This window comes from Danio rerio, chromosome 1 (genome assembly GCF_052040795.2).
Source record: "Danio rerio strain M-AB ecotype USA chromosome 1, GRCz13ab, whole genome shotgun sequence".
Taxonomy (NCBI): domain Eukaryota; kingdom Metazoa; phylum Chordata; class Actinopteri; order Cypriniformes; family Danionidae; genus Danio; species Danio rerio.
The window spans coordinates 52,405,382-52,419,186 of NC_141021.1; the positions used below are offsets into that span (position 1 = coordinate 52,405,382).

Sequence of the window (13,805 nt, forward strand, 5' to 3'; positions counted from 1 at the left end):
AGGCAGCAAATGTATTTGTGTTCAGTTTTTAGCTCTCTACCGTAATACGCAGTGTATGAGCGACCGCTAAAATATCTTGGCGGCTAGAATGACATTCCATTCCGTACTGGCGACTGGCCTAACCGCAGTAATCCGATGACAGATGCGCGTGCACAATCCTCTGCTAGAGCGCGTGCTCGAGAAGCAAAGGTGGAAAACATTTACATTTACATTTAGTCATTCAACAGACGCTTTTATCCAAAGCGACTTACAAATGAGGACAAGGAAGCAATTTACACAACTATAAGAGCAACAATCAATAAGTGCTGCAGGCAAGTTTCAGGTGTGTAAAGTCTAAGAAGGAAAGCATTAGTTTTCTTTTTTTTTTGTAATTAGTTGAGGAGTCAGAGAGGTAGTTGCATATTAGTAAGGAAAGTGGAGACTAAAAAGTTGAAAATAGCATTATATGGAAGCTCGTTCCCGCCACTGAAAAGAGTTATTGCTTGAAGCAAACTCGTAATTCAGATTTTCTGAAATTCTGAATTTGTGACTTAATTCTGAGAAATAAAGATGAAATTCTGAAAAATAAAGTCAGAATTATGAGATTTAATGTTGCAATTTCAAGTTATAAATTCAGAATTTTGACGTTATATATTACAAATCTGAGAAATTTTATATTTCATGACTTTATCATGCAATTGTGAGAAAAAGTCGGAATTCTGAGATAAAAAGTCATAATTGCGAGTTATATAAAGGAGTTTCCTGTTATGGAGACTTTTTGATCAGAATTTTTGACTTTATTAAGAATTCTGAATTTATATCTCGCAATTTCGAGTATACATCTCACAATTCTGAGAAAAAAAGTCAGAATTAGGTGATGCAAACTTACAATTCTGACTTTTCACAATAAATATAACTTTAAAGCCACAATACCTTTTTTTCCATTGGTGGGATTGACCTTCACAGAGACAGCATGCATTTTAAAGTGACATTTCTGATCTAAAGGAATGGTTCACCCCCCAAAAATAATAAAATGAAGTACTCACTTTTTACCAAGTGGTTATAAACATTAGAGTTTCTTTCTACTGTCTAACACAAAAGAAGATATTTTGAGGAGAGCTGAAAACCTTTAATCACCATTGACTTCCATAGTAGGAAAAACAAATGCTATAAGTCAATGGTTACAGGTTTTCAGCATTCTTCAAATTATCTTTTTGAGTATTTAACAGAAAAAAAAGGTTTAAAATAAGTGAAGAGAGTAAATAATAACATTTCAGATTTGTGATGAACTATCCCTTTAAATCTGATAGTAATCTAAGAAATTATGTAAACATAAATTTTATCATTATAATAATGATCTAACAAACAGTAAAATGTCAAACCTTTTTCAATATTTAGATAACTACCGTACACCCCATTGTAGCACACCTAATTTCCACCTGAATTAATATACTTTTGCTAATAAATATAAAAGCATGTAGTTGTTTTTCAAGAAGCCAAACCAAGATGCCACTTCTGAATATAAAATGTGACAAAATCAGACAAATATGGCTTTCCAGCAGAATATTTTATTATGCATCATTTATTTTTATTGTGCATTCAAGCAGTATTTTAAAGTCAGATAATAGAAAAAGTGCGAAAATACTGTGCATATAGGACACGTGAAATTCTAGATATGAAAATAGCTTCAGCAAGACAAAGCTGGTCATTTTATTCCAAAAATTATTGATATTTGACACAGCCAAATGACATCAGAAATAATATGAAATATCTGAAATGACTCTTCCCGGAAATGTTCATGACTTTGAGTCAGAAAAAAAGAGTTATTCTGAAATAATAATAGAAACTTCAGGCACAGGACCGTTTTCAAGCCCATAGTTTAACATTCAAAAATAGTTTTATTATAATACTAAACCGTGCAATAGTTCGCATTTGAAATAATTTTCTGCTGTCATTCCACAAAATAATAGTGTTAACAGTCTGATAGTAGTACAGTAGTCAATAATCAGTCTCAAAAATGATGTGTTATTAGATTGAAAGAGTTCAAATACTTCGGTAAAAAATACCTGCTAATTAACATTTGTCTGTAGTTTGCTATCCCTGGATGTTTAATAACACTTAAAAATTGCATTAAGGGACCTTGATCTCTGCAAAAAAATGAGTTTAAATAGACTATTAACAAACATTCCTGTAGCCCCAAAAGGTCAAGCTGTAGGTGAATTGAATACACTGAATTAGCCGTAGTGTATGAGTGAGTGTGAATGTGATTGGGTGTTTTCCTGTCCTGGGAAACGAACATTCAGCATATTTCTGCATATATTCTGTGAAGAAATGGCAAAAAACGAGCATATTCTGCTCATTACCTTGTTTTTTCATGATCAATATAGACGTTAGAGGTTAGGCAATATCTGAACAATAAAAATAGATAGTGTTTATTTTAACTGCACAAACCAGAACAAATCCAGCACAACTGAATGACACCAGTTTGGTGAGATTTTGAGGAAATGGGGCGGAAAGTGACGTCATGGCTCATGAAATATTGTGGTTATATCTAAACGAGGAAAATAAATACAGTGGTTGTTTTAACGGGACAAAACCAGCACAAATCAAGCACAAAGGAATGACACCTGTTTTGTGCTGATTTAGAGGATATGGGATGGAGAGTCACGTCACGGCTCCCAAAATATTTTGGTTATATCTAAATGAGGAAAATAGATACAGTATTTGTTTTAATGAGACAAACCAGCACAAATCGAGCACAAAGGAATGACACCAGTTTTGTGTCATTTAGAAAACCTGGGGTGGAGAGTGACGTCACGGCCCACGAAACATTTTGGTTATATCTAAACATCGGAAACAGATAAAGTGTTTGTTTTATGGCCACAAAGCAAGATGATCTGACAGTTCGTGGATCTGTTAATCTTGATAACTGATCTACAGCTAATTTGGTTCTTCAAACAAGTTTGCGAATCAGATTAAAAATGTCAGGATGAACTGATCTGAGATCGCTTCGAGCGTTGTGAAGGACAGATCTATCCATCCTCGAAATCATGATCAGCAATGCAATGATTGGCTGACGGCACAGCAGCGTAATGACATCATCTGATTATTATTCAATTATCCATGTGAGCAAAATTACATCAAATTAGCAGTAAAGGGTTTGTTAAATATGACAAGCAATAACTTTACACCTTTGTTTTGAGCTGCAGGCTTTACACTTTCATGTGTCAAGAGTATTCATCATGTATTTCAATGCATCTCAATGTATTTAGTTCTACATTTAGAGAAGATTTTCTTTATTATTGTAGCCTAGGCCTACTCAAGTTTTAATCTGCATAGAGAAAAACTGTATAAATTAATTTTGCATCAAAAAAGCATTTGATAAAGGTAAACATTTGATAAACGTTTGTGAAGCATCAAATCATCAGAATATTAGCAGTCAAAACACGTGCATGACAGCATAAATTATTATCTTTTTTTAAAAAAAAAATATTGTGCATGTACAAGTTTGTATCTAAAAAGTTCATATCAATAAATTTTCTTTTTGAACCACCAGGTGGCAGTCTTTTACTTTTACTTCTGAGTGCAGATTGCACAAGTTTTTTTAATATGTATTTTTTAACTTATATATATATATATATATATATATATATATATATATATATATATATATATATATATATATATATATATATATATATATAGTTAAAATATGTAATCCACGTACGAAGAACGGACCCCAGCACAGCACAAACAAACTGTGCTTAATTTGATATAATGCTTGGTTTTAAGGATTGTTTATTTTTATGGGGTGGCAACTTCATGGAGGTCTTTTCAAGCTAGTAAAATGTCAATAAAAGTCACTTTGTTAAGCTTGTAAACATAAATATTTGTTGTGGCAGAGATCAAAGATCTCATAATGCATATCAAAAGACTAAATAAATGTAAAACATCCATTAACGACAAACTACTTGCTACGTTAATATATTAGATATTTTTTAAAGTGTATGCATTTTTTTTTCTTGAAAATTTAGGACATTTCTTTTTATAAAAATAGCCTAAAAGCTTTTGCTTCATCATACAACTAAAAAGGCCCTTACTTCTTACTTTGTTCATGTTCCAATGAACAACTCTCCTTAATGCACAACCTGTGCAATTTGCTCCCTAATGATGACTCCTTGCTTTGGTATTGACATTTTTAAAGCCCCGTTCAGCGTGTTTTGACACAGACAGTGAACGGGCATGGAGCCAGAGTCAGGCCGAAGCGTCCGTGCATGGAAGGAGCAGTTGCTCCCTCTGGAAACCTGAATGTGAAGGTCTGCATCAGGCTGGTGAACATCAGAAACAGCTCCATCTTCGCCAGCTGCTCTCCCATGCACACTCTGCGCCCTGTGAGAGTCACAACACTTTAAATCAGCAATGTGCAGTTTGAGCAATAGTAGTTGGTAGCCTAAAGTGCCTTTATTTTAGCTGTTTTAAATGGCTTGTTTTTACTGAGCGATAAGGGTACCTTTTTTTGTTGTCTGTTTCTACTGTTACGACAAAATTGCAGAAAGAAGCGACCCTGAAATGCCTAAATAAAGCATCCAGTTTTACTAACCTATGTAGTTCATAACAATTTAGCATGAAGCAAGTCTATAATCTAATTTGACGTGTATCTGAGGCCTGGAATAATTTGGTTTGTGTTGTCAACATGTCAAGTCGACACTGCGCTCTTTTCGGCAGTGCAATAGCAAATCCAAATCCAAAGTATTGACTGTATTCTGCGATGTGGAAGTGAGCTTGTTTGTTTTAGAACTTTTTCTTAGGATTTCTCAGAAGCAGAAGTAGTCTTAGGGTGCTTTCACACCTGTGAATCAAATTATTTGTTCAGAAACAGGGATTAAAATTGTTACATTGTTGCCCTTTGCTCTTGGTGTGGTTCTCTTTCACATGGCAAGTTCAGTATACGGAAAAATACGTCGCACTGCGCTGAAAACGTTTATTTTCATCAGTTTCTAGCGAGGTAAAGGGTTATTCATGAGTTAGAGTTGTTTTGTTTTATTTCTTTCTTTTGTTTGGTTTCACTATCATCCTCTAACTCGAGTTTAACTATTAACTATTTTTGTTTGATACTTTGTTTGAATTTGCAGGTTTATTATATTATTTTTATTATTGTAAATATTTCTCTTTTTTTGTATATATTTGGGCATTATTCTGGTTTCACTTTTGTACATTAAACACTTTTGTTTGCCGTCTTTTGCTTACACCCTCACATTGTAAAATTACCACACTTTTTAAATGTTATTCCTTATAAGTAAGTTTCGTGAAAGTTAGAACGGATACGCGTGCGCTTTGTCTATAACACAAGTTATATTCCTGTACTCCACTGGAAGACAAAAATGTTCCCACACAGGCGACTTAAATGTGTCTGGGGGATCTGCAATCTCAATACTATGCGAATACTATCGCTCACTCAAGTCACATGACAAGACAAGCACTTGGAAAATACTAACTTTAGAATATAATTTTTAGTACAAAAGCTCATCATTACTAATACATTTCAATCAAATGTAATAAAATAAAGATGTGTTTAAATTGGTTTCAATTACTTAGAGACAAGTGACGTCAACCTCAATAATGGGCAGCAGGGGGCGTGAGAATACCGCGGTACGCCACGAGAGTTTCGCGATGCGTATCGTGGTTGGTGTATCACGATATTTCGGTTCGGTTTGTAATATCGTTACACCCCTAATAGCCGGGCTCGGATTATCGCTTTCTCACCACAATCGATCTGCTCCAGAATTAGTTTCAATCGAGCCGAGACCACCTCATTCAGACGATCTTGGACTGATTGTTTTAACGCGGATCCGATCGCTATTGCTGGATTCACATATGCCAAGCGAATCGCTTTAACTGGGCAAATGAGACGGGTTCCGAAACAAAAGTCTATGTGTAAAAGCATCCATAGTTGAAAAAACTATGGAAGTGAATGGAGGCTGGAGTCTTTAAAGGTACGGTAAATTTGACACCTAGTGGTTGAACTAGGTATTACATTCCAGGATCGAAACAAATGCAAGTGCAGGTTGCCAGATTGACCAACAGGAGCCAGTCTGACGGTCGAGCCTAAAGGCTGATTTAAATCATGTTTAAATAAAAACAACGGTACACGATAGAAGGAATATGTTTAATATGTATTAATTTGATTATAAACCTTACCATTTCATGAGTAAACCTTATCATTTTTCTCGTCATGTATCATAATTTTAGGACCCTAAGTTACAATGTATTAAAATATTACATTTGTAATATTATTTGCTAATTAATCACCACCTCATGTGGAACTCTGAATCTGCACCTCATTCTAGAGTCTGCTGTCCTACTACTGTCCACCGGAGTTCGCATTTTGGTCACAGATGCATGCTTTGACAGTCTTCCTGACTGAATGAATGAAATATGCGGTTTTCCACCAAGACAATCCAGGGTGCTGAAATATAATTGGCTAAACTGGCATTGGGCAGGCTAATAAAAACTAAAACTAAGACATTCCGGCACAGAAACGTATTTCCAAAGCAGAATATCGGACTTCAGCATTGCTTTTCAGATAAACAAGAATGTTCACTTGGCACGTTTCTTAAATATCTGCAAACATATTATGGTATTTTTATGCTATAGGAGAGTCAAAAACTTACAGCACCTTTAATCAACAGTTTTGGAAAAAGAGCTGATGCTGCAGTGAAACTTATGAGAAAATTGCAAGTCTTTTTTTGACCTTGAAAGAATTAAGAAATGTAGCAAGAAACTACAAAACAAAAACAGCACCCTTTGAAATCGCATAACATTGGCACTGTTTGTTTTATTCGAAGATGCATGACTTATGAAACATACCCAATCCAAATGGAATAAAGCAGTCTTTCCTGAGAATCTTTCCCTGGTCATCTAGAAATCGTGATGGATTGAAGTCATCAGGATTTTCCCACACTGTGGGATCCCTGTGAACTGACCAGAGGTTTGGGATGATAACCGTTCCTTTAGGGATGGTGAACCCTCTGAACTCTGCAAAGAGACACAGATTAATTTATCCGTTCTTTTTTTTAAAGTGCCCTCAAAATATTTGTATAGTGAAAATATCTGTGCACCCTTTGGATGTGGTATAAAAAAAGAAATACTGATTCATTCTAAAGTCCGATGATTATGTGCTTTGTGCAGACTGTATGTGTATTATGGTGAAGTTCAAGTTGACCTGGTTTACTTTAATTTGTTAATAATTAACAGTAGATAAACATCAAAAATCAACTGCAATATCAAAATACCTTCTGTGGGAAACTATATCAAATAATGTTCGTGGGGGAATCTTAAACAAATTCACATTTCAGTATATTTTGACAGACTGCAGTTCGAATGCAAGCACTTAATATTGTAAATAAATCCTGTACGTCTGTAATAAAACTGTTATTGCAATTATTCATATTTTTCTGGCTTATCTGCAGCTTTTTATTTCTAAATCAACCATCATACTGATGATCGCTATCTGAGCCTGAAGAAAACCGTCCCATAAGTGGTGTTCCTGCGCATGAATTTTCATTTTTGGGTGAACTATCATTTTAAGAAGTTCCATCATATTATATCTCCTATATGTTCTCCTGAATATTTCTAAAAAAGCCAAAGCTCACCGGTGGTTTCTGAGGCCATATGTGGTATGGACAGAGGAACCACAACAGTCATTCTTATCACCTCCATAATAGTGGCTTCAGTGTACGGCAAACTGCTCTTATCGGTCAGAGAGGGCACTCTCTCAGATCCCACCACTGCATCAATCTCCTTCTGAACCTTCTCTAGGGGTCATTAAACAAAGATGTTTAACAGTTAGTTCACTCAAAATCAAATATTACAATTCTGAAAGATCCCTCTCATGTTGTTTCAGTCCCCCTGAGACCTTCGTTCATCTTCGAAACACAAGTGAAGGGATTTTAGATGAAATACAAGAGCTCTTTCATTCTCAGTAGACAGCAATGGAAAAGAAGCCAAAACTGTCAAAACTTTTAGTGTGACTTCAGTGGTTCAATTATAACCATAAAAAGCTGCGTGCCAAAATTGTAAAAAAAAAAAAAAAAATTACTTTGTTTGTCTATGACTTCTCTTCAGCCGCTTCAGGTCAGGGTGTGTGTTTACAATGAGCAATATGATCCATGCATTTTTTTTAAATATTTGTACTGTATGTATGTACAGTAGTAAATGCACACCCTGATGACTTGAAGTGAAAACATTGGTGGAAAAAAAATTGTTCTTATAGTTTTTTGGTGCACAAAATTGTTTTAGGAGCTTTGAATGATTAAAACGGCGATCAGACTTGATCTTGCGAAATTCTGTCATATTGTGCTGCGAAAGGGGGCGGGATTAAACATGATGATTAGACATTAAAAAAAGCAAGCGATTGGTCGATATTTAAAATTTCTGTTCAGAGAGGTCATGTCAATGACATGTTCAAGCTTGAACTTTGCAATGCAGCGTACTGTGAAACTGTGAAATCGTACAAGCTTGCGTTTCCGGTCTGATAAATTCGTGTGCATATAAATGGAAGTCTAAGGGGAGAAAAGTCCAGTGTGACTGCAGCTTAAAACTGAACCATCAAAGTCACATGGAATGTTTTGACAATAGCCCCTTTCACTCATACAGACCTTTACTCTAAATTACTGGCAGTTTTTAAAAATACCAGTGAATTCGTTCCGGCAATTTTCCGGAAAGAGAAGTGGTAAGATTAACGGTAATTTCCCGGAATGCTGCTCTATGTGAACGCAGAAGAAAGATTGCCAGAAAGAGCGTGTTCACGTCTTGAACATGCTGACATGAGATGTCTACTTTAGCCAATCAGAACACTCAGGCGCATTTACATTAGTGCTGCTTTTGGGGAAAAAAAAAACTTCACATATAGCTACTGGATGTTGGTCAGATAACTTTTCTATGTTCCTTCCTAATGCCAACTGTGGAAAAAATGATCGATAAAATGCTTACGATGACCGCTCTGCTTGACGCGTGTGCATGTGAAGTGCAGGAGTTCTCCGCTGAGCGCCAGCACACACACACATTATGTAAATTTCGAAATGTGAAAATGTTCATCCATTTGTTTTTATCGAAGTTGTTCACAATACTTATCCCTCCACAGAATTTGTTATGCTGTCAAATGTGTAAACATTTAGCTGCGGTAAGTGCTTCTGCTTTTGGATGTGTATGTAATAAGCTGCATGAATGCTAAAGCTTTAAATAAAAGTGAAACTATCAAGCTGGATTCCTATTACGTTTACAAATACAAGCGCAGCCATTTTGAGCCAATTTCTGGTTAATGGTGTCAGAATTTACCTGTATTTTGGAATGGATGTCTGAATGGTCTTTTCTGGAAAAATTCCGGATTGTCCTTGCCTGTGTGAACAGCGTTTTTTTTTTTTTATTTACCAGTAAAGACATTCCGGTAATTTTCCAGATATTTACCAATATCACTGTGTGAAAGAGGCAAAATTTTTTCGTTCCTTTTCTGGATATTCCTTTGCACATCTTGGCATCATTTCTGTCTATGGAGGATGAAAGAGCTCCAGGATTTCATCTAAAATATCTTAATTTGTGTTTTGAAGAAAGGGATTGGACCAATATGAGAGTAATTAATAACGGAGTTTGGTAACACAGTCAAAATATGCGCTATTATAAAAACCATCAAATAAGACTATTAGCTCAATAAATAACTAATTAGCAATTTACTAATCGTTAGCAAGGCAATAAGTTGGGTTTAGGAATGTTGTAAGATTAGGGATGCAGACTCAGATCATGCTTTATAATTACTAGTATTCATTCATTCATTTATTTTCCTTCAGCTCAGTCCCTTTTTATCAGGGGTCACCACAGCGGAATGAACTGCCAACTATTCCAGCATATGTTTTACACAGCGGATGCCCTTCCAGCTGCAACCCAGTACTGGGAAACACCTATAAACACTCATTCACACACACACACTCATACACTATGACCTATTTAGTTCATCCAATTCACTTATAGCGCATGTTCTTGGACGGTGGGGGAAACCTGAGCACGCGGAGGAAAGTCACGCCAACACGGAGAGAACATGCAAACTCCACACATATATACCAATTGACCCAGCCGGGACTCGAACCAGCAACCTTCTTGCTGTGAGGCGACAGTGCTAACCACTGAGCCACCTTAATTACTAGTAATAGAGTTATTATCATGATATTACGCAGGTGATAGGCTATGAGTTAATAGAGTGAATTCTGACAAACTAGAGTGTTACTAAGAATATGTTGAACCCTTTAAAGACAACATCAAACCATAAATGACAGTGCAGAGTTTGCGAACATACCTTGCACATCAGGATACAAAGACATATAGAGAATGCTCCACAGCATGCTATTAGTCGTCGTGTCGGTTCCTGCAATGAAGAGATCTCCAATAATGTAGAAGAGATCATCCTCGGAGAACAGGTTTTCCTCTGAACTGCCTTCTTTCTGCTTGGCCAGCATCTCCACCAGATACATATCGATGAAGTCCCTGGGATTCTCCGGATCCAGTGTGGCTCGGTGCCTCGCGATGATCCTCTTCAGGAAGGCTGTAATGTCAAGCTCGGCTCGTCGCAGCTCCTTGAAGACACCGAATGGCAGATAGTAGAGCCAGGGGAACACATTGACCAGCAGAATGGAGGTGTTGACGCTGATCTCCAGGCCGTGGGACATGAGATCCCGCATGTTTCGAAACTCCTTGTCCTCATGGTGGAAGCGCTGACCCAGACTCATTAAGGAGATGATGTTGGAGACCGCATTGCTGATGAGCGGAGTCAGATCAATGCCAGAAGGGCCTGCTGTCTCGATGAGGCTCTGGAGCTCGGTTTTGATGATGGCCAGGCCTTCATGGATGCAGGGCTCCAGACTCATCCTGCCGAAGCCGAAGCTGCGCAGAGTGCTGTGACAGAACCGGCGGTTGGTTCGCCACAGCGGGCCGTACGGCGCAAATACAATCCCTGCACACAACAAACTTATATTTTAACATTATTATGTAAACAATTTTGGGTCACTTTTTATTTAGCGTATAATTCATACTATAACTAGGGTTCCAATCTAGATTTTTAAGCACCATTTTTAAGTGTAAATACGTTCAGCCAAGTCAAACTATGATATATACACAGAACGGCCACTTTATTAGGTACATCTGTCCAACCGCTCATTAATGCAAATTTCTAATCAGCCAATCACATGGCAGCAAGTCAATGCATTTAGGCATGTAGACATGGTCAGAATGAGGAAGAAAGATGACTTAAATGACTTTGACCTGCTTCGATAGAAAGGCAACAGTAACTCAAATAAGCACTCGTTACAACCGAGGTCTGCAGAAGAGCATCTCTGAACACACAACACATCCAACCCTGAGGCGGATGGGCTACAGCAGCAGAAGACCACACCGGGTGCCACTCCTGTCAGCTAAGAACAGGAAACTCAGGCTTTAATTCACTCAGGCTCACCAAAATTGCACAACAGAAGATTGGATTGGAGGTCTAATGAGACATTCAGATGGTAGGGTCAGAATTTGGTGTCAACAATATGAATAATCCCTTAACACAGCAATTGGACACCTATTTGACTATTAAAGCGCTTGCGTTAAGCTGACTTAAGATGTGTGTGCTGTTAACAAGCGCAACATTGGATTTTAATAATGCATAAGAAAATGTTAAACTATAAATAAAGGGACAGCACATTAAGGTAAAGTCAGATTTATATTTACTTAGTAAAATATAAACTGTAAGGGTATGAAGGTAGGTTTTGCATCTGAACTCTTCATTTGTTATGAATAACTGAGGTTAACAAAGCTGTGTAAACACTAAATGTATTCACTGAGGTAAATGAGGTTTCATATGTACACGTTCTGAGTTTCTCCTTAATAATATAATTTCAGAAAAGCACTGTGAAATCACATTAGCAGCTATTGACTACCAAAGTAGCCTACAACATTGTTCACAGTCTATTAAATAACGCTATTATTGTTTTGAAGTCATACTTGCATGCAATTTTTAGACTGAATATTAGAAGCAGCTTGGTTAATAAAATAGGAAGCATGTCACAAGTTGTCACTGTTCAAAAATGAATGAATGTGCAAATATAAAACCAACTTTACCTTAATATTGTATTCTTCTGTATTGGTTTGTGTTAGCAAATACATTTGCAGATTGTACCATATTGTTAAGTGTGATTTTTTTTTTTTTGTACCAATCCATTCTAATCTAATCTACTGTGATCTATTATCATTAACTAAACTGTTTATGGTAACGTACCTTTCCTCTTGGTGATAATAGTAACGAGCGGTATGTGCGGTCTGTCAGAAAACGTCTCCGTGTGGTTGAGCATCGCGTCCCGCACCGCGTCGTATCCCGTCAGCACCACCATGAGCTGAGGCCCGACGAAAATGCTGAATATGTTCCCGTACAGTTTGGACATCTCTATGAGTCCAGCCTGAGGAGAAAGCGGGTTCGACACCACCTTCGCGAACTCTTTGCTGTTCTTCACGAAGCGTTTTAAAATGAAAGGTGGCACGAGGAAGCCCCCGAAGTTGCCCACGATGGGCCATGGCTTTGGACCCGGAGGGATGTTGGCGTATGTCTGATGCCACTGGTACTCTTGCAGCACATAGAAAACCAGTACGAACGCTATCAAACCTGCTATGTTTGCAGGCGAGAAAACATACTCTAACAACAGACCCGCTGATACGTCCATGACTGGCGCACTTCTCAAATCCACTGATGGATTAAAACAGACGCATAGTTCCTCCTAATCAATAACCGCTATCTGCTGATCAAACACATCTTCTTCCTGTGCTGTTGGAGCTGCCGCATGGGTGGCTTGTTTTTGTGTTTCTCATTGGCTGAGAGGAGCACGCCGAGAGCTGATTGGTGGAGCGGCTGATGGGCGGGGTCACTTCAGGTCACTCAGTAAAGAGGCATCAGCATGAGAGGTTTCACTGAAGGTGTTTGCTTCACTTCTTGGCGACGCAGTAGGTAGTGCTGTCGCCACACAGCAAGAAGGTCGCTGGTTCGAGCCTTGGCTCAGTTGGCATTTGTACAGGTGAATTGGGTAGGCTAAATTGTCTGTAGTGTATGAGTGTGTGTGTGAATGAGTGTGTTTGGATGTTTCCCAGAGATGGTTGCGGCTGGAAGGTCATCCGCTGTGTAAAAACGTGCTGGATAAATTGGCGGTTCATTCCACTGCGGCGACCCTGGATTAATTAAGGGTCTAAGCCGACAAGAAAACGAACGAATGAATGAATGTTTCACTTCTTTGTTACTCATCAGCTGATTATGACAGATTTCTAAACGCTGTTAAAAAAAAAAAAAAATATATATATATATATATATATATATATATATATATATATATATATATATATATATATATATATATATATATATATATATTTCATTAAAATTACAATATTTAAAGATTTTTTTTATTCTTACAGCAACTGGCCAGATTTAAAGATGTCAGTACACATATACACTCACCGGCCACTTTATTAGGTACACCTTACTACTGCCAGGTTGGACCCCCTTTTGCCTTCAGAGATGCTCTTCTGCAGACCTCGGTTGTAACGAGTGGTTATTTGAGTTACTGTTGCCTTTCTAAATGCTGGACACAGTCTGGCCATTCTCCTCTTACCTTTTGCATCAAAGAGGCATTTGCTCTCACAGAACTGCCGCTCACTGGATATTTTCTCTTTTTCAGATCATTCTCTGTAAAGCCTAGAGATGGTTGTGCATGAAAATCCCAGAAGATCTGGAGTTTCTGAAATACTTAGACCAG

The 13,805-nt window shown here is 37.4% G+C and overlaps 2 protein-coding genes across 12 annotated transcripts in view; one reads left to right on the forward strand and one right to left on the reverse strand.

The window, feature by feature from the left end:
- Positions 1–13,805, forward strand: part of gstcd (glutathione S-transferase, C-terminal domain containing) — a 158,396-nt gene that overhangs the window by 11,620 nt on the left and 132,971 nt on the right. Inside the window, exon 1 of one of the 10 annotated variants that reach the window (XM_087235349.1) lies at positions 12,358–13,070. The exons of 7 other annotated variants lie outside the window; for them this stretch is intronic. The gene's annotated coding sequence lies outside the window, so the exon portion shown is untranslated. Of the gene's footprint in view, positions 1–12,357; positions 13,071–13,805 lie in introns of those variants that run through there. 2 more of the 10 variants (XM_087235348.1, XR_015475614.1) reach the window with 2 other exon arrangements.
- On the reverse strand, positions 3,710–12,845 carry cyp2u1 (cytochrome P450, family 2, subfamily U, polypeptide 1). Of its 2 annotated transcripts, NM_001145564.1 has the most exons (5): positions 12,284–12,814; positions 10,325–10,978; positions 7,632–7,793; positions 6,847–7,014; positions 4,176–4,368 (listed from the first exon to the last, which is right to left on the reverse strand). In NM_001145564.1, the coding sequence occupies exons 1-5, from the start codon at positions 12,720–12,722 to the stop codon at positions 4,190–4,192; spliced, it is 1,602 nt and encodes a 533-aa protein (NP_001139036.1). In that variant the 5' UTR covers positions 12,723–12,814; the 3' UTR covers positions 4,176–4,189. The 2 variants fall into 2 exon arrangements, with proteins under 2 accessions (XP_087091867.1, NP_001139036.1); XM_087235741.1 differs by lacking the exon at positions 7,632–7,793 and having other exon boundaries at positions 3,710–4,368; positions 12,284–12,845.

Excerpts from the sequence above, each read along its gene's own strand:
- cyp2u1 (NM_001145564.1), bottom strand. The coding sequence starts at position 12,722 with ATGGACGTATCAGCGGGTCTGTTGTTAGAGTATGTTTTCTCGCCTGCA. Across the intron at positions 10,979-12,283 it reads TATTATCACCAAGAGGAAAG|GGATTGTATTTGCGCCGTAC; the intron begins GTACGTTACCAT and ends TGTTGTGTGCAG. Across the intron at positions 7,015-7,631 it reads TATGGCCTCAGAAACCACCG|AGTTCAGAGGGTTCACCATC; the intron begins GTGAGCTTTGGC and ends GTCTCTTTGCAG.